The 26,507-nt window shown below is 38.8% G+C and overlaps 3 protein-coding genes across 3 annotated transcripts; all 3 read left to right on the top strand.

Moving 5' to 3' along the window:
• Positions 1-115: 115 nt before the first annotated feature.
• On the top strand, positions 116-3,868 carry LOC102222192 (matrix metalloproteinase-18-like). The gene is made up of 10 exons (XM_023341862.1): positions 116-214; positions 293-540; positions 629-777; positions 1,005-1,133; positions 1,232-1,393; positions 1,540-2,566; positions 2,677-2,810; positions 2,898-3,060; positions 3,165-3,262; positions 3,623-3,868. Exons 1-10 carry the CDS (start codon positions 116-118, stop codon positions 3,724-3,726), a joined length of 2,313 nt encoding a protein of 770 aa, XP_023197630.1. The 3' UTR covers positions 3,727-3,868.
• Positions 3,869-6,371: 2,503 nt separating this feature from the next.
• Positions 6,372-14,609, top strand: acat1 (acetyl-CoA acetyltransferase 1). The gene is made up of 12 exons (XM_005806703.2): positions 6,372-6,489; positions 8,682-8,729; positions 8,856-8,973; positions 9,471-9,566; positions 10,069-10,169; positions 10,329-10,472; positions 10,549-10,699; positions 10,783-10,878; positions 11,450-11,563; positions 11,650-11,714; positions 12,269-12,426; positions 12,915-14,609. The coding sequence occupies exons 1-12, from the start codon at positions 6,439-6,441 to the stop codon at positions 13,033-13,035; spliced, it is 1,263 nt and encodes a 420-aa protein (XP_005806760.1). The 5' UTR covers positions 6,372-6,438; the 3' UTR covers positions 13,036-14,609.
• A 974-nt stretch (positions 14,610-15,583) lies between these two features.
• Positions 15,584-25,385, top strand: tmprss2 (transmembrane protease, serine 2). Its single transcript, XM_023342543.1, has 12 exons — positions 15,584-15,608; positions 17,073-17,162; positions 17,284-17,400; positions 17,496-17,625; positions 20,158-20,274; positions 20,364-20,404; positions 20,567-20,735; positions 22,496-22,662; positions 22,767-22,865; positions 23,479-23,621; positions 24,849-25,001; positions 25,339-25,385. The coding sequence occupies exons 1-12, from the start codon at positions 15,584-15,586 to the stop codon at positions 25,360-25,362; spliced, it is 1,275 nt and encodes a 424-aa protein (XP_023198311.1). The 3' UTR covers positions 25,363-25,385.
• Positions 25,386-26,507: the final 1,122 nt, after the last annotated feature.

Genomic DNA, 26,507 nt, shown 5'->3' with positions numbered 1-26,507 from the left:
CCCGTGTCTCTGTCCCAAGAGGATGGTTGCTTAACCTGCCTACTCTCCAAACCATCCACCCTATATAACAGCTGACTTCAGTGGGTATCACTACAAACCAACTCAGGAAAGAAGGATGAAGTCTTTTGGTGTCTACGTGCTGCTAAGCTTCGCAGCCGCAGTCTGCTGTGTGCCTGTCTCCAAAGTAACAGTGCAAGATGAAAGCTTTGCAAAGGTATGTTTTGTTTTCTGTCCTGGATAATTCCTTAAGTTTCATTGATTTCACATTGAGTTGTGCTGTCTCCTTTAACAGGGTTACCTGAAGAGATTCTTCAACCTGACAGAGGAGAAAGAGCCGTTATCTCGGAAAGGAGCCAACCCAATGAGCAAGAAGCTGAGTGAGATGCAGAAATTCTTTGGTCTCCGGATAACGGGGACTCTGGATAACAACACCCTGGAGGTGATGAAGAAGCCCCGCTGTGGAGTCGCAGATGAAAACATTGCCCGATATTCGACTTTTGGAGACGGCCTCAAATGGAAAAAAAACACTATCACATACAGGTGGATGGTCTGAAGAGGACTTGTACAGTAAAATATGTCATACCCAGCTATGGTACTGATGTGGTTGACTGTTGTTTTTGTAAAACAGGTTTGTGAATTACACCCCAGACATGTCTCAGGCAGAGGTGGATGACTCCATTCGAAGAGCTCTAGAGGTTTGGGCCAAAGTCACTCCTCTGAGGTTCACAAAACTTACCAGTGGCACGGCTGACATCATGATCTCCTTTGCTCGCCGATGTGAGTGGAAGCAAATTTTCTTGTAGAGTCTCACCGGCAGTAAGATTGCATCCTTAGTGGCTCCATGAAAAGGGAGAAACTAAAACAGCAAAAGTTCTTTGCAGACTTTGCTGTGTACTACTATTCACAACAACGATTCAGTCACTTCATTGTTGAAACATTAAACATGTTTGAAAAGGTTGTATCGAAAAAGGTTTGCAAACTAATCAGACACTTTTTGCGAACAGCACACGGTGATAATTACCCCTTTGACGGGCCTGGCAGTACTCTTGCCCACGCCTTTGCTCCTTCTCCTGACATCGGAGGAGACGCTCACTTTGACGACGATGAGACCTTCACATTTCGTTCAAGCAAAGGTAAGTTGGTCATTTATACATTATTTTGGGAAGGGATTTTGTTTTCTTTGTAGAAATTGGCCAGGATGACCGTTTCATTATGTACTTTTCTGCTTTAGGCTACGTCCTCTTCCTGGTTGCTGCCCATGAGTTCGGCCACTCTCTGGGCTTGTCCCACTCTGACAATCGCGCTGCTCTCATGTACCCTCTGTACTCTTACAAAGACCCCAACACCTTTGTTCTGCCCCAAGATGATGTCAGAGGCATCCAGTCGCTTTATGGTTAGTGCTTAAACAATTACATCTCTGGGGAAAGTTCAAACCATTGTTAAGAATCTTGTAAAAAAAAAAAAAAAGATGCTGATTATACCTTATTCTGTGAACAAGAAATTATGAATTTAAATTGTGCTGAAATTTTTCACCTCTAGGTTCAAATCCTTCTGGAGTTATCACAATAACTACAACAGGTTCAAATCCTTCTGGAGGTACCGCAGCAACTACAACAGGTTCAAATCCTTCTGGAGGTACCGCAGCAACTACAACAGGTTCAAATCCTTCTGGAGGTACCGCAGCAACTACAACAGGTTCAAATCCTTCTGGAGGTACCCCAGCAACTACAACAGGTTCAAATCCTTCTGGAGGTACCGCAGCAACTACAACAGGTTCAAATCCTTCTGGAGGTACCGCAGCAACTACAACAGGTTCAAAACCTTCTGGAGGTACCGCAGCAACTACAACAGGTTCAAATCCTTCTGGAGGTACCGCAGCAACTACAACAGGTTCAAAACCTTCTGGAGGTACCGCAGCAACTACAACAGGTTCAAATCCTTCTGGAGGTACCGCAGCAACTACAACAGGTTCAAATCCTTCTGGAGGTACCGCAGCAACTACAACAGGTTCAAATCCTTCTGGAGGTACCGCAGCAACTACAACAGGTTCAAAACCTTCTGGAGGTACCGCAGCAACTACAACAGGTTCAAATCCTTCTGGAGGTACCGCAGCAACTACAACAGGTTCAAATCCTTCTGGAGGTACCGCAGCAACTACAACAGGTTCAAATCCTTCTGGAGGTACCGCAGCAACTACAACAGGTTCAAATCCTTCTGGAGGTACCGCAGCAACTACAACAGGTTCAAATCCTTCTGGAGGTACCGCAGCAACTACAACAGGTTCAAATCCTTCTGGAGGTACCGCAGCAACTACAACAGGTTCAAATCCTTCTGGAGGTACCGCAGAAACTACAACAGGTTCAAATCCTTCTGGAGGTACCGCAGCAACTACAACAGGTTCAAATCCTTCTGGAGGTACCGCAGCAACTACAACAGGTTCAAAACCTTCTGGAGATCCCAGAGCAACTACAACTCAGGCTCCCACCATCCCTGATGTCTGCAGCTCACCTGTGGAGTTTGATGCGGTCACCACCTTGAAAGGAGAAATGTTTTTCTTCAAGGACAGGTATTACACATTCATCCCCCATGGCAAAATGCTGATATCTAAATCAAAATTTTGAAGTTTATTGTTCCTTAGCATTAGCACCTAATGCTTATGTTCATATCTGCTCTCAGTTACTTGTGGCACAGCAGCTCCCAGAGCAGCACGCCTCAAAAAAGTCTTATCTCAAGCTTCTGGCCCAACGCCCCAACAAGCGTTGATGCTGCTTACGAGAACCCAAGGACTGGCAACGTCTTACTTTTCAAAGGTAATATTCCTCCCTAGTCATTCACTGGATCAGACCTATTTCACATTTAGCATTAGTCATTCTTTGATGCCACTGTTTTGTTTAAAGGTTCTAACGTATGGGCCTTCTCTGGAACCCAGCCGGTACCGGGCTACCCAAAGTCCCTCTCTGAATTCGGTCTGCCAAGTTTTTTGACAAAAGTCGACGCTGCTTTTCAAGATGCTCGGTCTGGAAAAACCTATCTGTTCTGGGGGGGCTACTTCTACTTAACGTGAGTCAGATGTGCACTGATCTCCATTTACAACATGGATCATTTATTTGCCTTGGTTTTATGCATCTATAATTTTTGTTTTATTTTTGTTGTTGTTGCTTCAGTTTTGATGAAAGCAGAAAGGCTGTGGAATCATTTTCCTGGGTGAGACAGACGTTTTCCGGAATGAGCAACAAGGTGGCAGCAGCCACCGAGAAAGAAGGTGAATATAGCATTGGCATTAACATCTAAGGGAATATTAGCTTTACTTCAAATGCTAGCTTGTACAAATGCTCATTTGTCAAGTTTCTGCTCATCAACTGAGCAGAAACTCCTGCTCAATATTGGTCATGATGACCACAATGCCCAATATTTAAACTTTAAACATGACTGACAGGAACCGTTGACTCATTCGGCCATGTCAGCAGTTTTTAGCATTTCAACTTTAATACTAAATATGGACATACAAGGCATCCATCTATCCAGCCATTGGATGTACCTGCTTATCCGTACATCGGAGTCTGATGAATTAGGTCTTATTCCCATTCATCAAAGAGTCTAACCCTTAGTCTCTATTTTTCAGGTTATGCTCACATCTACAGTGGCCTCTACATGTACATGTATGACCTGTTGAGCGGGACGTTGCTACGTGTGCTGAAGAACACCTACCTGCTTGGCTGTAATTAGCTTAAGGGATTACTTTATTTTGGCATTACGTAGCTTTTCATCTTATCTAAGAATGTATTTAATGTAGAGGTGGTGGGATAAAATTTAGGCATACACTCTTCTGAATTAAAAAAAAATAACCAAAAAAAATAAAAATGTCATCATTTAGATGGAGCTGAAAACATTATTTGTCCAATGAATGTGTGAATAAAGAATCATCATTCAACATTTTATGGTCATGTTTTCTTTTCACAAGAACATTCCTACATTTTTATTTAGGGCATCAGCAGAGTGAGCTAAAAGCAAATACAAACCATTTTATTTGTAAAAAATTAAAGTAAAATATATCCTTTTTCTTCCACTTGACAACATCGCACTACTTTGCGTTGGTGTTTCACAGAAATTTCCAATAAAACACCCACAAGATTAGAAATCTGACACGGATCAAGATGAAGACAGATGTTTGAGAAGCACTGCCGTGTATGTACTAGTCTTTGTCATGTTCACCAATGTGCAGCTGGTAAATTACGAAATGATGGAAATATAAGATGTGATGCCTTCCAAAGAATTCAGCGCCAGTTTGAACAGTTTTAGGTAAATATCAAATGAGTCAACAGATGAAACAACGGCGTCAGCAGAAAGGTTCTGTCACATTTTTTGGTCTCATAGCTCCCTCTGTAATTCACTCCAAAGCATTTCTCTTTCCCTAGATCGGTGGAGGCGGCCCCACAAGAAAAAGGTGTTTTTTGTTTTAATCGCAAAAAAACACCTTTTTTTGTTTTAATCACAAGCTTAAAAAAAAGTGAAAGTTGCTGCTCAAAAAGAAGGAAATACCATAATCTTAACTTACTGCTGTTTTCTAAACAGGGCAATCCTGAAAATTATTGACTATTATTAACAACTGGAGACAATAAATTTTTCCCAATTCCAACTAACTTTGGCTACCCCAAACCCATCCACAGGCATCTGCCTGGGATTGGTCAAACAGTGGATGCTGCTTTTGAGAACAGAGGTAAATGCTCGGTTAAAGGTCAGTCACTCTAAAAAAAATCATGCAGTGGCTCAACACAATGCCAATGATGCGTCTGACCCTTTCTAGGTCACCTGTACTTTCCCTCCGGCTCAAGACAAACAGAATACCACTACCAACGAAGAAGAGCCCATAACACTTTGATGAACTACTTATAGCTGGGTTGTTGAGCCCCTGTTCTGTATTTCACTCAGGATTTTAAAGGTTGAGACACAAGGTAAAAACTGATTGTTTCCGCGCACTAGAAAATCACATTTTCTTTGGTTTGTTTGGAGAGAAGACGAGAAAAAATGTCTGCATGTCTTTTGCTAAATATACAATAATGCTGTAAATCATGCAGTGGAGAAAAATACCATTACAATTCTTTTTTTGGAAGATTGTTTTGGTATAGAAACTACCAATGTAGTAGAAAAAAAAGATTTAATAGAACAGGGTTTGGGAGCCACAAGTGACTCTTTGTAGCTTCAAAATGGGGACTTAATAACTTTGGCTAAAAATGATAAAGAACCAGTTGATGTTTTTAAACATAAAATAATAAAAGATGCAGTTTTAAAAAATGCTTTTTCATGTAATAATTACAATGAATCTCCATTACAGATAATTGCCATTAATACTTTTTATAGGTTGACAAAAAAATTTTTTTTACATAATTTTCAACAAATATCTACAGCTCAAAGGAGACAATGTGTATATTGTCTTTGTTTTTATTTTTACTTTAGAACATAAAATCAGAAATAAAATGATTGGTTTTACAAATGACAGCTGTTGTAGAAATAGAAAATTAGAGGTTCAATCAATCAATCAATCAAATTTCATTTGTATAGCACATTTCAGCAACAAGACAACAAACAAAAACACAAAGTCATGCAACATAGAGTCAACAATCAAAACATGACATTAAGTCAAGCGCCATCGTTAAATTCGTAATTGATTACGTTTCAAATACAACTCTAAACAGGTGGGTTTATAGTCGAGATTTAAAGGAAGTCAGTGTTTCAGCTGTTTTACAGTTTTCTGAAAGTTTGTTCCAGATTTGTGGTGCAAGCTGAATGCTGCTTCTCTTTTTTGTCTTTTTTCGAAGGGTCATGTAACATTTACGGCTCTAAAAGAGTTTTAGTTAGTTGGACTGAGGGAAAGAATTACTCTTTGGATCATGAAAGTTGTAAACCTCTGGAACAGAAAAACACCACACAGGTGCCCACCTGTCAATTGCTGAATAAGGTCTTCTTGACAAAAACAAATCATTTTTTTTTTTTTAAAACACAATAGGTCTGGCAACATCTAAGGAAAAATAGGATTTTCCTCATTAAAAAATCTTGGGGGGAAAAGCCTGCAGAGCTGACGAATTGAGCTTCTCATAAAAAGCTTGCGGAAGAGTTCACCTGAAAACCAAAATAAAATATAAGCAATTATATTGTGTATGTTTCAGTAAAATGGAGCCCCTATTTCTCATCTTACCTCTTTTTATTTCTTTTCATTCTTTTGTTTCCTTCGTGCTATAGAGTAAAATATCTAACTGAATAGCAACAGTGTGTCGATGCCCAGAAACAAACTGTGATTAAACTACAACAACCATAATGCCAAGCAACTGATGACGTCTTCGAAACACACCCCTCTCTGTACTGGCTGGTGTTTTCTTAACCCTTTGCAGTGTGCTGCTTGAAGGTGAAACTCTCCTGCTTTGTTTTGTCTTGGAGGCTAAAATGTCCCCCGGCAGACTGTTAACCGTGCAGGCTCGGACGTGTAGGCGCCTGGTAAGTCACAGTGTGAGAATGACGGTAAAGTTTAGCGCATATTAGCCAAAAATAAAGTCATTTTAGCACCTCTATGGCAACAGAAGGCCGTAACTTGGAGCAGCTGTGCTAAGTGTTTACTGTTTGAGACGCGTCCTTGGCCAAACTTTGACAGTCTGACAGCAGCAGAGTGGGTCATTGTGTTATTTGGGCTCACCGTGAATCATAGCACTCATAAAAACAATTAATAAGCAATTAATAAGTAAACTGCCACTGTCCACTTACTTAGCATTAAACTTAGCATTACTTTGCAATGGGGCTGCAGAGCTGCTTTTACTTGTTTGTAGTTTCTGCTGCTAGCTTTATGGCACAACCGTCATGCATTTTATCCAAAGCTACAGCATTGCTTCTGTTAATAAGTTTTGACCTCAGTAATACAACGGGTAAAGTTGGAGTGCCATTCTAAGCTTCCCGTGTGGCTCTTGACAAAGGGATATTTCATAGTATTTAGTAAATCTGGATCACCTTTTACCCACTCTGGCCCCAGATTACAGGTGAAGAATGGTACAAATTTGACCCGCCAGAAAATGTGATTTAAATTGTGCTAAAGGATTACAGAGATAAATCTTAAGTGCCAGGTTTCCCGCGGTTCATCAATTTAAAAATAAAGCCGTAATTGATATTAAAATGTTAACATGTCGTAAATTGGATTTAATTGTTGTAATTCGTCTCAAATATTAAAATAACTTGACTTTTTTTTTTTTTTCAATGGTTTACCTAATGCCTCTCGTTGTAACGTCACGCGATCCCGATAGCGGAACCAATAAAAAGCGATGTTGTTGCGGGCGGGACTCTCAGAGCCGATGCACATCGCTCTTGTAGCAGGAGCAGTGATTGTTTTTATCCAGGACCAGATGGGAAAGTGTAAATTCAACGAAAATTGGCTGTTCAACCAAAATTTTTCAACATGGCTGCGACCGGTACCAGCGAATATGTACGTAGCACGTTGTATTTTGTGCAAGAAATTTTTCAAACTCGGAACGATGGGAATCAAGGCAGTGGAGTCGCACATGCGAAGCATGAGACACAAAAGGGCTAAATCACGCTGCCAACAAACAGAAAGTTTTTCCCAGTTCTGTTCCACTCTCGTCTCTCCAGCCCCGATATCAACAACCGAGACAGCAGCGCCACAGTTCCGGACATTGTTCGGCGTCACGCCTCCTCTGAAAACAGAGGTATTGTGAGAAAACTCCAGTCATAAAAGTAAAAAGAACGAGTTAGAGACGTGTTCCGTGAAATGTTTTCAGATTCTGATATTGCCCATTCGTTTGCATGCAGAGACGGCCTCCATCAGCAAGTTTGTATTAGTCCCATACATTGGAGCGCGCACTATGTAGTCCTCGACTCAGTTGTCCTGGGTTCGATTCCCGGTGTCGGCCCATTTGCTGCATGTCTTCCCCTTCTGTTTGTTTACTGCTCAATAAAGGCGATTTGAGCCCAAAAACAAAACGTGGAAAATTCAAAGCAACTTGTTGCGGATCTAAAGAAACACACTTGTTTTTATGTTTGAGACCCTGAACAAGTCCACAAAAACAAAATAACTGGTACAGCACAAAATATTTGCATTTTTTAATCATTTTACTTTCGTTTTTTTTTGTATCATAAGATGAGATTTCTACACCAATTTTTAGTCAAAGACAGACTTTAGTGCAGCCAAACCAGCTATAAATACATTTTATTTAGCCTGACCAAATAAAGCGTTTGTTTTCAGGGACCCAAAACTTGTTATAGCTGAGAATAGACAAAATTTTCTATCATCTTCTTAACCTTGCAACGGTGTCCTAAAGGAAATTGCAAACTGGATGTTTTTTTTTATTAGCTCCTTTTTAAGTTTAGCTCAACATCACTTCTAAAAAAAAATCTGATTACTTTGCTTTTAAGTAAAAATATTGCATAATTAGTTAATTTTTGAGCAGTAATTTTTTGTGTGATTTTGGATTTTATAATGTTGTTTTTGTTTTGTTTTTTATCACTATTTTGGCTTATCTGACAAAAAGTTTGCACATGTCCCAAGTCACCTTACTTCACCTGAGTAAAGCCTTAGAGCAGCCATTTTTTTATGTTTGCAACCTCACATTTACAAAACAAGTCTTCAAATGCATCCTTCATGAATTATTTGAATTGTCATATTTTCTACGGTCTTGTCATTGTAGGCTCACAGTTACTTTGCCAGAACCTACACATCACGGCCTTCGCTTAATGTAAGTACCCCTATAAGCATCGTAAACAAGCTGTGTTTGGATCACATTTTTAACATAAAACGGTCTGTCAGTTTTATGTAAAAAAAAAAAAAAATGAATAAAACAAAAAAAATCGCATGTTTACAGGAAGTTGTCATCGTCAGCGCGGTGCGAACTCCAATGGGCTCCTTCAGAGGCAGCCTGGCAGCAGTTCCTGCCACCAAACTGGGCTCTGTTGCTATTAAAGGAGCCATAGAGAAAGCAGGTGTGTCCACACAGTTGGTTCCGTCTAAAGCCTGATTTGACATGCGTTTGTGAGAAGTTTGCTAAAAATCTTTGTAAACAAACGGGGATCATTACTATGACAAAAACAAAAAAAGTTTATTTTTTGTTACCTGAGCAAACTTTTGGATTATAAACATTTGCTGGTTTATTTTAAGTCAAGTCAGATGACTACAAGCGGCATTAGCATTCTGTGCGTTGTTTTAAATATGTAACAGATGTTTTACTGTAACATCTGTCTCCCTTTGCTTTTAATCTAAATGACAAGCAATAAAGAACACTGTTTTACATCTTTGTAAATTATTGTTCCCCAACAGAAAGCAGAACTGATTAAAATCTATATGGGTAGGTCTAAGCTTTACCAGAACAGGAGAATGAAAGTTTGTGCCAAAATTTGGTGTATGTTTTTTGTTTTTATTTTAAAGTGAAACAAAGATTGCTCAATTGAAACAAGATGATGAGTTGACTTTGTTTCCTTAGGAATTTCTCCTGAAGAGGTGAAGGAAGTTTACATGGGCAACGTGCTTCAGGCAGCGGAGGGTCAGGCTCCCACACGACAGGCCCTGCTGGGGGCAGGTAAGGTCATGTTGGTGCTTTTCTTATAAAACTAAGAACAAAATTAAAGTGAAGGAGAAAAAAGACTTCAGTTATTTTTAATAACTGTCCAGTTTAGATGTTGAAATTGTGCCCTTACCCTGCAGTATTTTTTTTTTTGTCAAATTTTATATAGTTTCTATTTTTATCTTTGTGATGCATCCCGATGAGTTAGATTACAGTAAATATAGCTTTTCATGTTGCTCAATGTTTTTGTTCTTTTACCGAAACTTGCTCAGTTAAAAAAAAGTACTTGCCTCTGACTTACACAGCCTCGGTGTAGTTAAATGATAAATAAGGTGGATACAAGAAAAAAAAATACAGGATATCCCAAATCTGTTTATTCACTTTTCATTTTTTAAATGTATTTTTGAAGTATCGGATCAGGTACAGATATCGACCAATATTCAAAATCAAAGGACACACCACTAGCTGAGTTTATTAAGCTGATGGAAATGAAATTTTTTTCATGTTTTTGTTCCAGGTTTGACCATTGGGACACCGGCAACAACCATCAACAAAGTGTGTGCTTCTGGGATGAAGTCCATCATGTTGGCGGCACAGAGTCTAATGTGTGGACATCAGGTAATACAAGTGAGGGTAAAAGCAACAAAGTCCACTTTTACCACATTTTCTTTTTGTTTTGTTTGTTTTCTTTAGAGCTTCAGCTTCACTGTCTAATGTTCTGCAACAAGATTGTGACTCCTTTGCAGACTTTCAGAGTAAAAACGTGTGTGTGTTCAGGATGTTATGGTGGCAGGAGGCATGGAGAGCATGTCCAACGTGCCGTACGTCATGGCCAGAGAGACACCACCCTACGGAGGCGTGAGGATGGAGGACCTCATTGTCAAGGACGGCCTCACAGACGTCTACAACAAGTTCCACATGGTAAATGTTGGAGCAAAATTGTCTCAATCTGTGGTTTTTTGCAGCACCACAACACTGCCGTGTGCTACTTCCACAGGGCAACTGTGCAGAGAACACGGCGAAGCAGTGCAAGATCAGCAGAGAGGAGCAGGACGCCTACGCCATCAGCTCCTACAGCCGCAGCAAAGCGGCGCACGAGTCCGGCGTGCTGGCCAAGGAGATCGTCCCAGTCAGCATTCCACAGAGAGGTGCAGGAGCGCCCAGAGAGCGCTGTTCTCAGCAGGACATGGCGGTTAAGTTCCACTGGGCTGATGTTTCTGTGATTCTGTAGGGAAACCAGACGTGGTGGTGTCCGAGGACGAGGAGTGGAGGAGGGTGGACTTCAGCAAAGTGCCCAAACTGAAGGCAGTCTTCCAGAAAGAGAACGGTAAAGATCATAACCGATATGTGTATAGGCAGAACAGGCCTGATTTTGGCTGACTTGTTAATATTCAGACTGCTGATCAGTTGGACTTCATTCATTTAAAGCTGCAGTGTGTAACTTCTATAAAAAAATATTTTTTTACATATTTGTAAAATCAGAGTCAGGAGCTGGGTGTTAGCACTGTCAGTCATGTATGTGTGTGCCTCTCCACTACAGCTTCTCTCTATCAGCAGAGCCTGTTGTGGATGCCAAGGCTAGTTAGCATGGCTTCCTGTTACAAGAAATGGAGATGGTTTTTCCTGTAACAGTAAGTTGTTTTTCTGTTACAAGCTCATTTAGCAGTGCATTCACAAAGTTGACTGGCAGCTCTAAGTCCTTCCTCCTGGTTCTGATTGGTTGTGGACCGGGAGCAGTGCATTTCTTCAGACTGCAATAGCAAGGAGTAGCTAAATTTTTCCACAGATTCTTTGTCTCATCCTGTCACAACATAAGGATAATTTTAACAAATAAGAAAAAAAACATATTTTTAGAAAAGCTGCATACTGAAGCTTTAATAAGTCCTGCTTCTTTTCAGGCACGGTGACGGCAGCTAACGCCAGCACACTGAACGATGGAGCAGCCGCTCTCGTTCTGATGACGGCAGACGCTGCAAAGAGACTCAATGTCACGCCGCTGGCCAGGATCGTCTGTAGGTTCCAAACGCAGCGAGTTGAAGGGATTATCCATCGAACTCACAGCTCTGATGATCCACGATTTATTCTTCTTGCTTCATAGCTTTCGCTGATGCGGCTGTCGCACCCATTGACTTCCCAATCGCTCCGGCGTACGCTGTCCCAAAGGTGGGTGGAAGGTGGAGTTAGCTAATCTCATTTTCTAGTGTGAGCATTCATTCCAGTATTTAAGCGCGACCGTTCTTTTTGAACGGTTTACGACCTCAAAGTCTGCATGAGCAGAAGAAGAACGTAGCAATCAAACAGCAGCGCACTGTTTATGTTAGTAATGATGGACGCCGCCGTCTGTGGTTCGATTTTTAAAGTTATTGACCAACAGGAGCCAACAGCATCGTGATAAGATCATAGCAAGACGAAGGAAGCCAAGAAAATGATTTGATTTATTTCAAACAGGCTTTTAAAAATAAGAAAACATTTGATTTTATTGATTGATGACTGGGATCAAATTTAACTGTTTGCATTTGAGATTAAATTTGTTCAAACGATTGGATAGAATGGCCTTTTATATTTCTATACGCAAACTGGATGTTTATGTATTCACTGTAAATCTGCACTAAATAGACAAACTTACAAAAAAGAACATGATTTGTCAGATTCAAAATTAAACTGAGAGAAAAATCATTATGCAACTTTATACAGAAAATGTACTCCTGTGGTTGCAGGCTCTGGACGCAGCTGGACTGAAGAAGGAGGACATCGCCATGTGGGAGATCAACGAAGCCTTCAGCGTGGTCGTGCTGGCCAACATCAAAATGCTCGACATCGACCCGGCAAAAGTCAACGTCAACGGAGGAGCTGTGTCTTTGGGACACCCGATTGGGTAAGAGGTCAAACGGAAAAGTGTAAATGTGGGGATGGTGATCCAGGATGTGTACAAGACAGTAAACCAGCTTCTGGTTCTACAGAACACCAACCTTAGGATCTGTTCACCTTCTATTGATATGTTTATATTGTAAAGGAGGAGAAACTGATGAGATCATTCTCAGTTGACAGCTAAATCATCCTGATAGTCTTATATCCCATCCACAGTTTCCAGAAGGGACATTTTTAATTGTGTTTGTTTTTATATGGCAACTTAATTGTCATGTTTTGATGTCACCACAAGATGGCAGTATTGTACCAACTCGTTAGCCTGGAGTTCTGCTTTTCATTCAAAATACGATGAGGGCTTCTGTTAAACTCTCAAACTTGCTGATCAAAGAAGGAACTTTTTGTCTATTTTTGATAATCAAACCTTTTGAGACTGAAGAAAACGTCTTCCTTTTGCATTTACAAAACCAGCAAACCTAACCTGCTTGAATTTTTCAGGATGTCTGGGGCGAGGATCGTGGGTCACATGGTGCACAACCTGAAGTCTGGTCAGTACGGACTCGCAGGAATCTGCAACGGAGGAGGCGGAGCGTCTTCCATCCTCATCCAGAAGTTGTAGGAAAAAAAGCTGAGCGTTTTTCCTGCTTTTACATCGTGTGGTTGCCGGTTGCTCCAAGTGGTTAGGACATCAATGTGACTGTAAAGAGTCCATTTGTTACAACTTTAGTTCCAGGGGCCTTAATCAAACAAAACGTAACACTCTGATATTGTCATGACTCCAACGTTCCAAACACTCCCTTGTTTGATGGAATGTCTTGTCAAAATCACATATTAATATTTAAGCTGTGAAAGGATGTGATTAAATAGTTTTTCAAAGTGCTGTGTGGTTATTGACTGCGCTGGTTTAACTTTCAAGAAGAAACTTAAAGGTACTCATGATGTAATTCATAAGCCTGCCACTAGAGGCTGCTGTGAGGGTTTTTTTTGCCACGTTTCAGCTAATTATGTGCCAGAGAGGAAGCAGTTTGGATGGAACATATAAAACGAGAAGATGTGATCAAATTGGTTCTCAACAGAAAAAGGGAATGAAAATGTAAGGTTGTTTTTAAAAGTTTTTTTTCTTTACAAGCTCAAATATGTAAGTATAAACTGTTGTACCAACCTGATTCCATTACATAAGTAACTGGCCTTCCTGTGAGAAAGTATTAAGTTGAATTGTTTGACATCTGGGTCCATTTGTGATGTATGGAGTCAGTAACAAAACCAAAGAATAAATCCTAGAACAGAAGTAACAAACTACCTAGAAATGAGTCTAAAGTACAATATTTCCCCTTGAAATGTAGAGGAATGAAAATCATAAGTTGCCTGAAAAATAAATGGCCAAATTAAAGATACTCAACAAAAGTGTAATTAAGTACAGTATTCAAGTAAATACTGTTCACCGCTGGATTTCACACAGTCATGACTTTCTCCGCTAGAACCAGAAGGCCTGAGTACAGTCTGGAAGGTTGATACAACAAATCCTTTATGTATTTGGTGCTAAGCTGTTTGGTGGTTATAAACTAATAGAAGTATTATTTAAGTTTTATTAAGACAGGAAGGCTGGTAACTAGAGGAAGGGGAAAGACAGGCAACAAACATCAACAAGCCGTTTATAAAAGTATTTTAAAGTCTTGTCTGAGCTACAGTGTAATGATTTTAAAACTGGGATGATGCTCTCTGTTATCTTCTTGGTTTTAGTGAGAACACGAGCAGCTGCTGCTCATATATGACCATAAACATTATTTGACCATGTTTGGTTGGTTATGGAGCTGATTATTTTTGCTTTTCTGTCATTTGTTGAAATTGTACTTTTAAGAGTTTTTTTTTTATTATGTACTGATCGATTCTTATCTGCTTTCATTCTGTATCTCTTATTATGGATTTTATCTCCTACAAACTGTTCTGCTTCTAGAAAATTCTTTATAAATGAAGTTATTAATGAATGACCACATTAATTGAACTTCATGAATCCTTTTGATCGATGACACAGTTGCATAGTTTGCCGCTTTTCATTGGCTCGAATCGAATTGGATCGAATTTGAAGTTTGTTGTTGTACTGTAATAACATTTAAGAGTACAAGAGGTATGAATACTTTAGCAAACCATTGTTTTAATGAATAAAACTGTCTCATGTTAATAATCAGCACCACACCTCAGCTTCAACTGACTATTTAAACATTAAAATAATTGATCTTGATGGCTTGCTATAACACAATTAAGTTTTACTGTGTAAAAAATAAAGTAAATAGAAATGTTGTCTTAGTCCAAAAGGATTAATAAGCCTTTCCAACTTATTGCTACTTTATTTTGTTTGTATAAATGGTTGCGGTTAACCCATTACTGTAGACCACTGGTTTGCTGACCAGTGTTAACACTATAAAGTGGGCAGTAAAATTCCTTCAGTCTGCAGTCCTGAATTTAATAATTTTCAAAGTAACAGATTCCAAAATATTATCTTTTAGTTTGAGTAATTTTTCATAACATGAAAACTACTCAGTCTTAAATTCAGTAAATACAATGTAAATGAAACAGCAAGAAATAAAAATGGCATCATACATGAAATACATCTTTACTAACAGATCAAAATAAAAAAGACAACTTGTGAGAAAAACATAGTTACACTTTATATTTCTTAACTTGCACAGCTAAAACATAGGGAGCATCCATGTGATTTAACAATAACAAAAAGCCCTCTGAAGATGCTAGCTGAAACTAGCATCTAGTATCATAAGAAAGTATCATTATCCACATTAAAATGTTTCCCATATGGACTCAGGCTAAGATGCAGCTTATTTACAAAGAAACCATTACACCCAAAGCAACAAGCCAAGTTACAGGCTTCAGAAACAGAAGCCTACATTTTAGGAGACATTTCTTGTGTTGTGATTGGAGTGTTCTACTGCAAGAGGGATTGGCAAAAAATTTAGTCCCAAATTAAATATTTATTTTGCGAAGTAAACATTTATTTTCCAAACTGAACATTTAATTTTCAAACTAAATGTATGGCTTGCTAGCAACCTAAATATTTAGCTAATATGCAAATTAGCCTGCCGATAAACGGAAGTGGAATGTCAAAATAAAAGCTGGGTTTTGCGGACTTCTATTAAATTCTGCTGCTGGCGGAAATGAGTCGCTTCCGTCGTCGCTTAGGTAAAGTTTCTTTTTTAATATGTATGTAATCGATTCTTTTTCTCTTGACATGTCCAACGTATTAGTTGAAAACATGGGGCGTACCGTTTTAGCCGCTATCCAGACATTTACTCATGTTTCTATAGCAACAGTTTTCTGTATCAGCGTACACCATTACAACCAATCCTGAACACTTCCGGTTCATGTTAGATTCACGTTTTAGCCGCTTTAGAGCTGCTAGCAACGTTTTCAAAACAAACAGTTTTCGTACTAATTTTCACATACATCATTTTGTTTTACGAATGAATAAACGGGAAGTCTTAAACTTCGATTGCTGCTCTAAAGCAATTTAAGAGTAAATGAACATGAACCGGAAGTGTTCTGGCTTGAACGTACTATCGTCTCTTGATTCAACTGTTCCTGGAAAACAACGTTTCTCAAACCTTTTCAGGCTGAGGATCATTTAGCCCATTTAAGAAAAATACTCACGGACCAACTACCTTGAAAATGCCCCCACAATAACACAACATCTAAACCTGAGATGAAAATATTAGTCTCTTAACAAATGAGAAGGCCGGTAATGTTTTGTAAATGTGACTGGCCACGATAAAACCATGAACAAGCTTTTCAATGATGTCAAACGCATGGAAATAAAGAACTATTTTACACTTGTAAAGTGAGACTGTTGTTAGTACAGAGGAAGACTGCTGCAAAGTACAGAGTAAACGTCTGTGCAACCGTCGTTACGTCGATCCGCGTTTCCCCATCAGATACGGTTCCCCCTGCGTCTTCTCGCCGCACGTTAGACACGTCGACTCGAGAGGAGTAGAATCGATGATTAAAAAGAAAATGTTACTTGAGCAACGATTCAGTACCGCGAGATGCGGAGTTTATACACAGGTCCTCAAAACCCAGCTAATTTGTATATTGGCTAAATAATTAGCTTGGAACTAAATATTTTGCTAGCAACCTAAATATTTAGTTTTAAAATAAATATTTAGTTTGGAACTAAAGTAGTTCGGAAAATAAATATTTTCCAGACTAGTGTGTGCTAAATATTTAGCTCAGACTTAAACATGTAGTTTGGACACTAATATTTAGCTTCCAAACAAAATAGTTAATTTGAAAGCTAAATAGTTTGTAGACTGTATACGTAGCTTGTGAATTCAACATTAAGTTTGGAACTCTGGCATTTCTAAATGTAACATGGTGAAAGTATGACTTTTTAAAATGAACACCCATAGCCTATTTGCTTTCTCTATGACGAGCTAAATTAACCAAAAATATTGCTATAATTATACAGTATTTGTTTTTACTGTATAACTTTGAAAACAGCACCCTACAATAATGTACCTGACTTAAAACATGAAAAGTTTCACCTGATTTTATGTCAGACAGTAAGAAAAAAAGATGGGTATTTTTCAGTGTTGCTGTCTAATACAGGGTTCCTTCTTTCATTTGCATTCTAATTTGAATATTTTTCAGATTCCGCACTAAAAAAGTTGTGTCCCCGGAGGTCCATCTTCTGTGGTGCTATCGTCCTGTTAGTGGTCGTCATCTTGCTCTGGTATTTCTGTACGTTCACTTAGAGAACTTTGTAGCTTGACTTTGTTTTTGAACTTAACTGTGATTCTGCTTGTGTCCTTCCACTTCCTTTTTTTATTAGCTGTTGTTGTTTCTATGTGTGTCTTTGCAGTATATTACAAGTGTCCATTTGGGAAGTCATGTGGACCGGGTGGGAAGTGTCTGGGCACCAGCCGGTGGTGTGATGGTGTACAGGACTGTTCAAACGGAGAAGATGAGTCCCAATGCTGTAAGATATTGAGATGGAAATCCTAAATGTTCCTCACTAACATACACACCAATACGCCATTGTTATCCCTGAGTACGGTTGTTTGTTTTGCACAGTTCGCCTGCAGGGGATTGATTTCCTGCTGCAAAGTTATTCATCAGACGACGATGCCTGGTTGCCTGTATGTGCTGAGAACTGGAATGACAGCTACGGGAGTACTGTGTGTGTGCAGATGGGCTACGACAGGTGCTAATAGTTTATCCCCGTATCTACTGAATCTTAAACTGTAATGGAACGCAAAGTATTTGTATTCATTTGCATGGTTTTCACAATGTTACACAGCAAACTCTGAAATGTGTGACCTACATTTATGCCCAGCTCCCTGACTCAATACTTTGCAGAGCCACCTTTTGCTGCATATACAGCTGTCAGTGTTTTGGAGTATATCTTTACTGTGATTGACCGAGTTAAAAACAGGAGGAGTCACAGGACATATTAGAAAAATAGGGTTTTTATTTTAACCCAAAGATTATAAATGACAAAGATAAACTGAGCTCATAAAAGAGGTCAAAGAAACAAAACTGAACTCAGGCAAAAAGTGTAAACAAACTGGCTGCACAAACAAACATAACTGACCTAACAAAGAAATGACACACAGGGGTTATATACTGGCTGATCAGACCAAGACACAATAGGGGTAACTAAACAGAATACAATTACAAATAACACAAAAACAAATAACAGTACAGCTAAGTTTGGCTAACCTAAAGACCCAAAAATGAAAATAAAAAATATTAAACTTTAAATACTAATATTTACTTAAGTAGAAAACTTATCTCAACAAAGAAACTACAAATTTCCCCTGCCAGCAGGAACTAGTGGTTCAGTCCAATCAGCATTTAAGCCTGCTGAGCCCTGGGCCCCATCCTTTGTCTGGCAACTCCAAGGCAGGTAAGTACCGGTGGGAAAACAAACAGAATTAATCTTAAGCAAACAAAATTAACTTTAAGTTGATATAAATGCATATGCTAGCTAAATGTGCATGCTAACAAATAGAACAAATGCATCCAAATCAACTAATAAATGTTTTTATTGAAACTAAAGTGTTGTTGTGTTTATATGAAAAAATAAACTGTGCATAAAAAAGAGTTACCGACATCAGAGTGTGGGCATGGATTTGGCCATCACATTTACTAACTGTTCACATCTTACACTTCTGCCTGTTCTTTTATGCAAAATAGCTCAAGCTCGATCAGTTTAGATCGAGCTTGATCTAAACTGCAGACACCAATTTTCTAATTTTGCCATAAATTCTCAGCTAGAGTTAGTTCCAGACTTTGACTAGGCCATTGTAGCACATGAAATATCAATATGTCTTTAATCTAAACCATCACATTGCAGCTACAGCTGTATGTTTAGATTTGTTATCAAAATTTGAAGTTAAAAAGGGAACAAAACTACTTTATGTCCTTATAATTAAATTGGTCTCCAGTCTGAATATTCCAATTTGAAACACTAATCTACGTGTGCTACAAACAAAGTGGTTGACAATTCAAGTGTAGGTGACCAGGCAAGGTGGCCTATCAGATTTCAAGATTAGTTGTAAATTTTCCTTTAAGTTATATGACAGATAAGCAGCTTGAACTCCATGAGCAATTTGGTAAATTGCACATTAAAACTGACAACTGTGCAAAGGTTCAGTAAAGATTTTGTCTTAATTATTATTAACTGTATTACCAAAATTTATGTCCTTTTTGTCTTAAAGTTCCATCCGTTCAGCTATCTGTGTTTGGGATTTTTTTTAGCTGGTAAAAAATTAAAGGTTTGTAGAAGTATCTGGCATATATTCATTATAAACTTTTGTATTTAAAGATCTCAGTGTCATGTGGAGAGTAATAGAATAGAATAGAATTACTTTATTCATCCCAGCAGAGAAATTATTTCGCAGTTACAGCAGCACTAGAGAAAAGACACACAACAACCACCACTGAGTAGCAATTGTAGACAAGATAAAATAAAAATAAAATATAACATGCTATCAATATAAAAAGCAGCTTAGAGCAGTCCTTGCAAAGATTCTAAAAATGCAGATACAGTATGTATATGTAAATATATGTACAGCAAGTGTGCCACAGTGCAGTTGTGCAAAATTGGACTGATTAGTGCAGAACAATGATTTAGCTTTTATTGTACAGTGAGATGGCATGTGGCAGGAAGGATTTTCTGTATCTGTCCCTACAACAGCAGAGCTGGAGCAGCCTATGTGAGAAGGTGCTCCACTGTCTGTCCACTATGTGGTGGAGAGGGTGCTGTTTATTGTCCATAATAGACAGAACCTTCTTCAGTGTAGGACACAAGTGTAGGCAAACGAAACAGAGTGTCCCATAGCATTCAGTCCAGCAGAGACAAAACTAAAGTAACAGAAAAATATTTGTGAGGTATAACAGAGGATCTAGGAATGAGTGACAGATGAGGAAGAGCTTAGCTATTGAGGAGGAGGTGGAGATGACAAAGGGTCCAAAGAGATAATAACAGGTGAACGGATGCAGCTGGGGAAGAGAGCAGGGAAAGAGAAAAGAGGAAATGAGAATGAAAAACACAATGAAACGAACTGAACTGACACAAAAGATAAAATAAGATGACAAGAAAAGAGGAATAAAACAATAAAGGAATGCTTACAGCATAGACAGAGGAGGCTAAACGTCCAAACACCAATGGATCATAACACTGAATACTCTAAAAAGTTCACTGTTTCTTGTCTCTCTGTGTATCCCACAGCAAGTTTTATGAGAGCTCTACTCAAGTCAGCTTTCACACCTCAGCCCCAGAGGGATACCTGAAGCTAAAGTCTGGAAGTAGCTATAAATCCCCGATACAGACACAGCTCATGCACAGGTATGGCCACACCGTCATATTAGGATGGATAGTGATTTATAGAGTGAATAAATAATAACATAATAATCTTATCTGACTTTACCTTACAGCCCAGAGTGCTCAGTCAGAGTTGTTAAACTGCATTGCATTGGTGAGTTTCTAACTGGCACAAGAGTGCAAGATAAGAAGATATTAGTGCATGACTCATAACAGAATAAATCAGACAAGTACAGAGACTTTGTGTTTGTGACAGGGTGAAATACTAAATTACAAAGTTATTTATTTTTTTGTTTCTTTTACTCTGAATGTTGAGAATGTGGCAAGAGTTTTGCAGCTCCCAGCAGTCGCATCATGGGCGGCTCTGAGGCGGTGAAAGGAGCTTGGCCGTGGCAAGTCAGCCTCCAGGTTTACTATCAGCATGTGTGCGGCGGCTCCATCATCAGCCCATACTGGATCCTGACTGCAGCGCACTGCTTCCAAACGTGAGTCGTTACTCATTATTTTCTAAATAAACGTAAAAACACTCAAGGGTTTAGGTCTTATGGTTCGATCTGGGCATAATTTAGTACTATGTGATTGGTATGTTAAGAACTGGTGACATTCTGATGACAAAAACTGCATTTCCATTTGCCATCTAATTGTACAATTTGGCATTTCGAAAATTGTAAAATGTCAAATTTGCTCAATTGAAACACACCAATAAAAAAAAAACATGTTTTTTGATAAAACGTTTTGGGGCTAGGATGAGGCAGTTTTTTTGGGTGGATCGAAAATGGGAACTTTTTTTGCGTCATATGAAAAAGAAGACGACCGGAACTAGGAGGAGGATCGTGGTTTGGCGTGTTTTTTTTTTTTTTTTTAAATGATTTGCGCATGAGCAAATGTACTCACGTGATTTTTATAGAGTTTCTTATTCAGTAATTGCAATTGCAAAATTGTGTTTTTGTTATTAGTGGAAGATCAACTAAAATTTTGTTACATTTGCAATGGAAACAGTTGCAATTAGACCTTTAAAAGGGCGCTCGGTCATGTTTCCTTTGGGGTTAATGTATATCTCAGGTGATTGGGTACATAGGTATCCTGAACCAGGGTGTATAGATACCAGTCATCTGCAAATTCCAACCATTCAAATTCAACCCTAAATTTGAACCATATCAAACTCTGATAAGTGTTTTTAATGTTGTCTTATGCAACTACAAGGCATTGTGTATGTCTGGAGACGGTCACCTCCTCGTAAGCCTGTCGCAATAAGCAATTAATCAATTGATCAATTAATTGCATGCTAAATTAAAATGAGCTCAATAATTTTCATTCTGATGATTCATATTTTCTTTACAGAAACTTTATAATCCATTTCTTATGGCTTGTATGTGGTTTTTATTTCTTTTTTAGTTATCGGTTTTGGTTGTTCTGCTTTATTTTGTATATTTATGGAGTTTCAGTATGGAGAGTCCTACAAAATTAAGATTTATTAGTCTCAGAGAGGGAGAATTTGCATTGTTGTGGCATTGTCACTATATTACTTGAAAACAGTTTCAAAACAACAATGTTATAGTAATTACTGGGACAATTCATCGCCCAGCAAAATTTGTTATGACTTGACTTTGACCGTGCCATCTCAGCCCTTTCAGGACAACAAGATCGCTTGCGACTGGCTTGTAGTGTTCAATGAAAGATTCTGCCGTTCCCACTGTCAAAGTAGCTGCTTCATGGGGCGTGCTGTGGTGGCGCAGGGAGTTAGCACGCCCCACGTTTGGAGGCCTTAGTCCTCGACGTGGACATCGCGGGTTCGACTCCTGGTCCCGACGACCTTTGTCTTCCCCCCTCTCCTCACCCTCCTTCCTGTCTGCCTACTGTCGCAAAAATATGAGCCACTAGCGCCGCAAAAACTCTTTGGAGAAAAAAATGGGAAAAAAAAGCTGCTTCAGAAATGATGTGAATTATGCTCTCTGACAGCTTTCCCTTCCTTGAAAACTCAGTCTTTACAAATGTACATCTGGACAGACTTTGGACCAAATAAATTATGTCTATATTGGACCTCTTAGTTTTGTTGGTTTCAATATTAAGCTCTGTGTAATGTACTAATTTATTGACTGGGTGTCATGCAGTAGCAATGTGCATCATGTTTACAACTCAATGATCTGTTCTGTTCTTGGTAGTTGTCCATACTACAAAAATTATTCATGTAAGGCTTACTCATAAGACGTCTAGAGAGATCCACTGCATTTGTTTTCCATGACAGACTTTCTGATCCTGAATTATGGACGGTAGCCTATGGGGATGTGCATTTGTCAAACCTGCCAACTAGAAGGTCAGCTAAGAGAATCGTTAGGCATAAGAAATTTGACCCTAAGACCAATGACTTCGACATTGCGTTGCTAAAACTCAGTAAGCCCATCATTTTCAAACGTAAGTGCTTCTTCTTTAAATCCACGTTTCATCTATAGACTAACATCTATGAGAACCATCAATTCACTTCATCTTGACAAAATGCATTATATTTCTTTATTCAGAAAGAACAGTGAGACCACTGTGTCTCCCCAATGTTGGGCTTCAAATACATAGCAGCAATGGATCCTGGATCACTGGATGGGGGCAGTTGTATTCATCTGGTGAGCTGATTGAACATATCCAGCTTTTCCTGACATTTCATGCTGTTTTCATTCTCAAATTTTCCTCCCTGTGTTTCTTCTTTTTCCTAATTTTTCTGAATTTTGCTTCCAGCACATGTTGAGGATCAGTAATTGTCATGATTGACTAAGTTAAGTTATACGGAAGACGAGAGTGGGCGATTTCCCATATATACTTTGTCCCGATGGTTTTCTCAAGATAACAAGTCAATTTCCTGATGGTTTTCTCAAGATAAAATAATTTCCTGTTTTCTCAAGATAACTTAATTTCCCGTTTTCGGGATATGGTTTTCTCGCTATAACATGTTAATTTTCCAATGGTTTTGCGTGTGTATTAAACCCGATTTCATCCTTCAAACGCTTGCCACAACGGCATGCATTTGAGGCTGAATTCAGGATCAAAACACACACCAATCATCTCATGGAGACAACAAATTTTGTTTTCTCAAGATTAACTCGTCTTGAAAAAACCATGGTTTTATGTACCTGTTATCTCAAGAAAACCATCTGGAAAAAGAATGTGCAGAAAATGTCCACTTTTGACTTCCGTAAAGTTAACTATAGATTTGCAAATATATATTTTTTTCTTTTTCAGGTCCATCTCCTGATACACTACATCAAGCTCCAGTTACCATTTATCTGCCACAGATATGTAATCATCCTTACGTGTTGAATGGGAGGGTAACTGAGACCATGTTCTGCGCAGGCAATCTGCGAGGAGGCGTCGATACCTGCCAAGTTAGTTTTGCCTCATAAGCATCACAGCTCTCACATGCCAGAGCTGCATAATCACAACTAAGAATCAGATATTATAATTATTTCAAGTGATTTCAGGATAATTTAGTTAATAATTCTCTGACCACTCACTAAGCGGTGAATTTGTTTCTCTATCTTAAGCCTTCAATATGAGCGTAAATAAAAAAATAAACATTACAGAACACAGCATCACACAGCAGAACACTGTGAAATCTACAACAATGATAACACTATACACATGCTTTTAAACCTACCTTGCTGGGGCGTGCTGTGGTGGCGCAGGGGGTTAGCACGCCCCACGTTTGGAGGCCTTAGTCCGTCGCGGGTTCAACTCCCGGTCCCGACGACCTTTACCGCATGTCTTCCCCCCTCTCCTCACCCTCCTTCCTGTCTGCCTACTGTACAAAAAAATACGAGCCACTAGCGCCGCAAAAACTCTTCAGAGAAAAAAAAACTACCTTGCTATCACTTTTACTGGCGTATAAGAAAAATATCATTTAAAATAAATACACAAATGATTTTACTGTAGCTCGTAGATTGGATGTACAGGGATAATTTGATATTGTTTAGATATTTATTTTAGGACAGCATATGTAAATTTAATAGGAAAATGTTTGGTATCAAAATGTTGAAAAGAAATCTAGCTGGGGCGTGCTGTGGTGGCGTAGGGGATAGCGCGACCCACGTTTGGAGGTCTTGAGTCCTTAACAGGCAGGTTCGGTTCCCGGACCCGGTGATATTTGCCACATGTCTTCCCCCTTTCCTGTCAGCCTACTTTCATATAAGGGACACTAAATCCCACAAAAAAAACCCTGGAGGGGAGAAAAAAAAAGAAAGAAATCTAGCTAATGCTTCAAATATGACATCAGCTGCTTTGGTGTTTTCAGTTATCTTTATGTTTCCTTGTCTTATATTTTGTTAAGTAAAGTAAATAATTAAAGCAATGCTACACTGTAAAAAAAAAGGCTGTATGCTAAAATACCGGCAGCTGTGGTTGCCAGAGTTTTACCAAATAAAAAATTCTGGCAGCCACAGCTGCTGGTATTTTACCATAAAAAAGAGACGTGTTTGTTTGTTTGTTTCTCCAGTGTTTTGATGGGACATCAGAAGTCAAGAATGCAGCAAAAGCTTGTGGCAGCATATTGTTTTATGACGATGCATGTGTTATAAATACATTATCCTGACAAATTTCTGTCCTGTGTCCTGCAGGGTGACAGTGGAGGACCTCTGGTGGTTAACTCAGGAAATGTATGGTGGCTGATAGGGGTCACTAGCTGGGGCTATGGATGTGGTTTGAGGACCAAGCCAGGATTGTATGGCAATATATCTTTCTTTATGGAGTGGATACAGAAACAAATGCAGGTATAGTAGTGTGCATCAACATCATGTCTAATTTAATTATTTAATTTTATGTCCTAAATCTTCACCGTTGAATGATTAAAAAACAAAACATCTATTCCTGATTTTTATGTTTGCATGTCAGCAGATTTCTGTTTTTTGCAGCTAAATACTGTTAAACCCTACACTTCAGCTTTTTATTTGATCTTGCTTTGTGTTTCCAAGACATTCAACTGTGTTTTTGTGGAATCTGGTAATTCTTTGTGACATGGTTTAAGACCATGTGAATAATGTGCAGATTTTAAAACCATAAACATTAGCACAAATATCTAATTCTGCCTTTCCTTTTTAATCTTCACAGGATGAGTGGAAAGTAGAAGAGTGAGGTCCCTACCAATGCACTTTGAGTCCACAACATTGGGGAAATGTGATCAGTGAGGTTGTTTTTTTAATTTAATCAGGTATCGGGGGAAAAAAAATCTTATTAAATATGTTTTTTTCTCAATGCAGGCATTTAATGTTTGCTTTTAGAAAAAAAGTCTAGCTATTTATTTGCTCAGATGTGTGAGATTTGTCTGAATGTGGATTCCTGCCACTGTTAATGAACAGTTAACCTACTCATTAATCTGGATGTGGCATAAACAGACATCCCAACATGCTACAAGGTGTGACTTTACAGAAACTGATCTATTACTTCATTGAGAAATAGGGAGATAGTTTGAGGAAATGTTCAGGCTGAGATTTTTTATTATTTAACTGGAAATGTACATTTAAATTTCATGATGTCTTTTGCTTGTTTATGACTTTAACTATCTTATTCAGGATTCTGTGTATTCTCACTGTTCCAAAGCTCCGTGTGAGGTGATTTCTTTGTAAAACAACTCTAAATGATTCACCAAATGTTTGTGGAACTCCTGAGATTAAAGCCTATTTGAACAGAAAACAATCATGTAAAAGAGTGCTTAATAGAATCCTCCTGCTTTACATCCACATCATGTAGATGAGGGCCCAGGGGTCACCAAACTTTTTGTATCTTAGATTTTACTTTTGGGGTGTTGATACAAAGTGCTACAGCTAATGTTTTGTATCTCACTTAACAGTTGCTTTTTTTGTTTTGTTTTATGAATGAGACATTTATAGCATTTTCTTCTAAATATTCCCTGTTCTGCTTTTGTAAAATTGTGAAATGATCAATCTAAAAACAGTTTCAAAAGTTGGAGTTCAGATGTAGGAGTGACATCACATCCAGGTAAACATTGATTTCATTTTAGGAGAATAGAGAAACAGACCAGATACAATTTATTTGATGATATAATTAAAGGTTTCTGTGTGTCATATTTAAAGTGTCTTCTTTTTTCCCCTTCTTCCTTGTCCTCTCTTTGATCCTTCTCCATCAGTTGGGTGTCGAATCACTGCTCGTGGCGGTTGGCTCACTGTTTGGCAGATGTTCAATCTCCCAGACTACATCTGCTACCTGTTTGTACCAATTAATGGGCCCCTGATACTGAGCCAACACCTCTTCAGTGGGTT

This window comes from Xiphophorus maculatus, chromosome 11 (assembly GCF_002775205.1).
Source record: "Xiphophorus maculatus strain JP 163 A chromosome 11, X_maculatus-5.0-male, whole genome shotgun sequence".
Taxonomy (NCBI): domain Eukaryota; kingdom Metazoa; phylum Chordata; class Actinopteri; order Cyprinodontiformes; family Poeciliidae; genus Xiphophorus; species Xiphophorus maculatus.
Note: the sequence above shows the minus strand (reverse complement) of the source record. Positions and strands in the feature narration are given on the sequence as shown.

Coding starts and splice junctions, on each gene's coding strand:
- acat1 (XM_005806703.2), top strand. CDS start 6,439: ATGTCCCCCGGCAGACTGTTAACCGTGCAGGCTCGGACGTGTAGGCGC. Junction 10,879..11,449: donor AGTCTTCCAGAAAGAGAACG/GTAAAGATCATA, acceptor GCTTCTTTTCAG/GCACGGTGACGGCAGCTAAC. Junction 11,715..12,268: donor CGGCGTACGCTGTCCCAAAG/GTGGGTGGAAGG, acceptor CTGTGGTTGCAG/GCTCTGGACGCAGCTGGACT.
- tmprss2 (XM_023342543.1), top strand. CDS start 15,584: ATGAGTCGCTTCCGTCGTCGCTTAG. Junction 20,275..20,363: donor CAGACACAGCTCATGCACAG/GTATGGCCACAC, acceptor TTTACCTTACAG/CCCAGAGTGCTCAGTCAGAG. Junction 22,663..22,766: donor TAAGCCCATCATTTTCAAAC/GTAAGTGCTTCT, acceptor TTCTTTATTCAG/AAAGAACAGTGAGACCACTG.
- LOC102222192 (XM_023341862.1), top strand. CDS start 116: ATGAAGTCTTTTGGTGTCTACGTGCTGCTAAGCTTCGCAGCCGCAGTC. Junction 778..1,004: donor GATCTCCTTTGCTCGCCGAT/GTGAGTGGAAGC, acceptor TTTTGCGAACAG/CACACGGTGATAATTACCCC. Junction 3,263..3,622: donor AGCAGCCACCGAGAAAGAAG/GTGAATATAGCA, acceptor TCTATTTTTCAG/GTTATGCTCACATCTACAGT.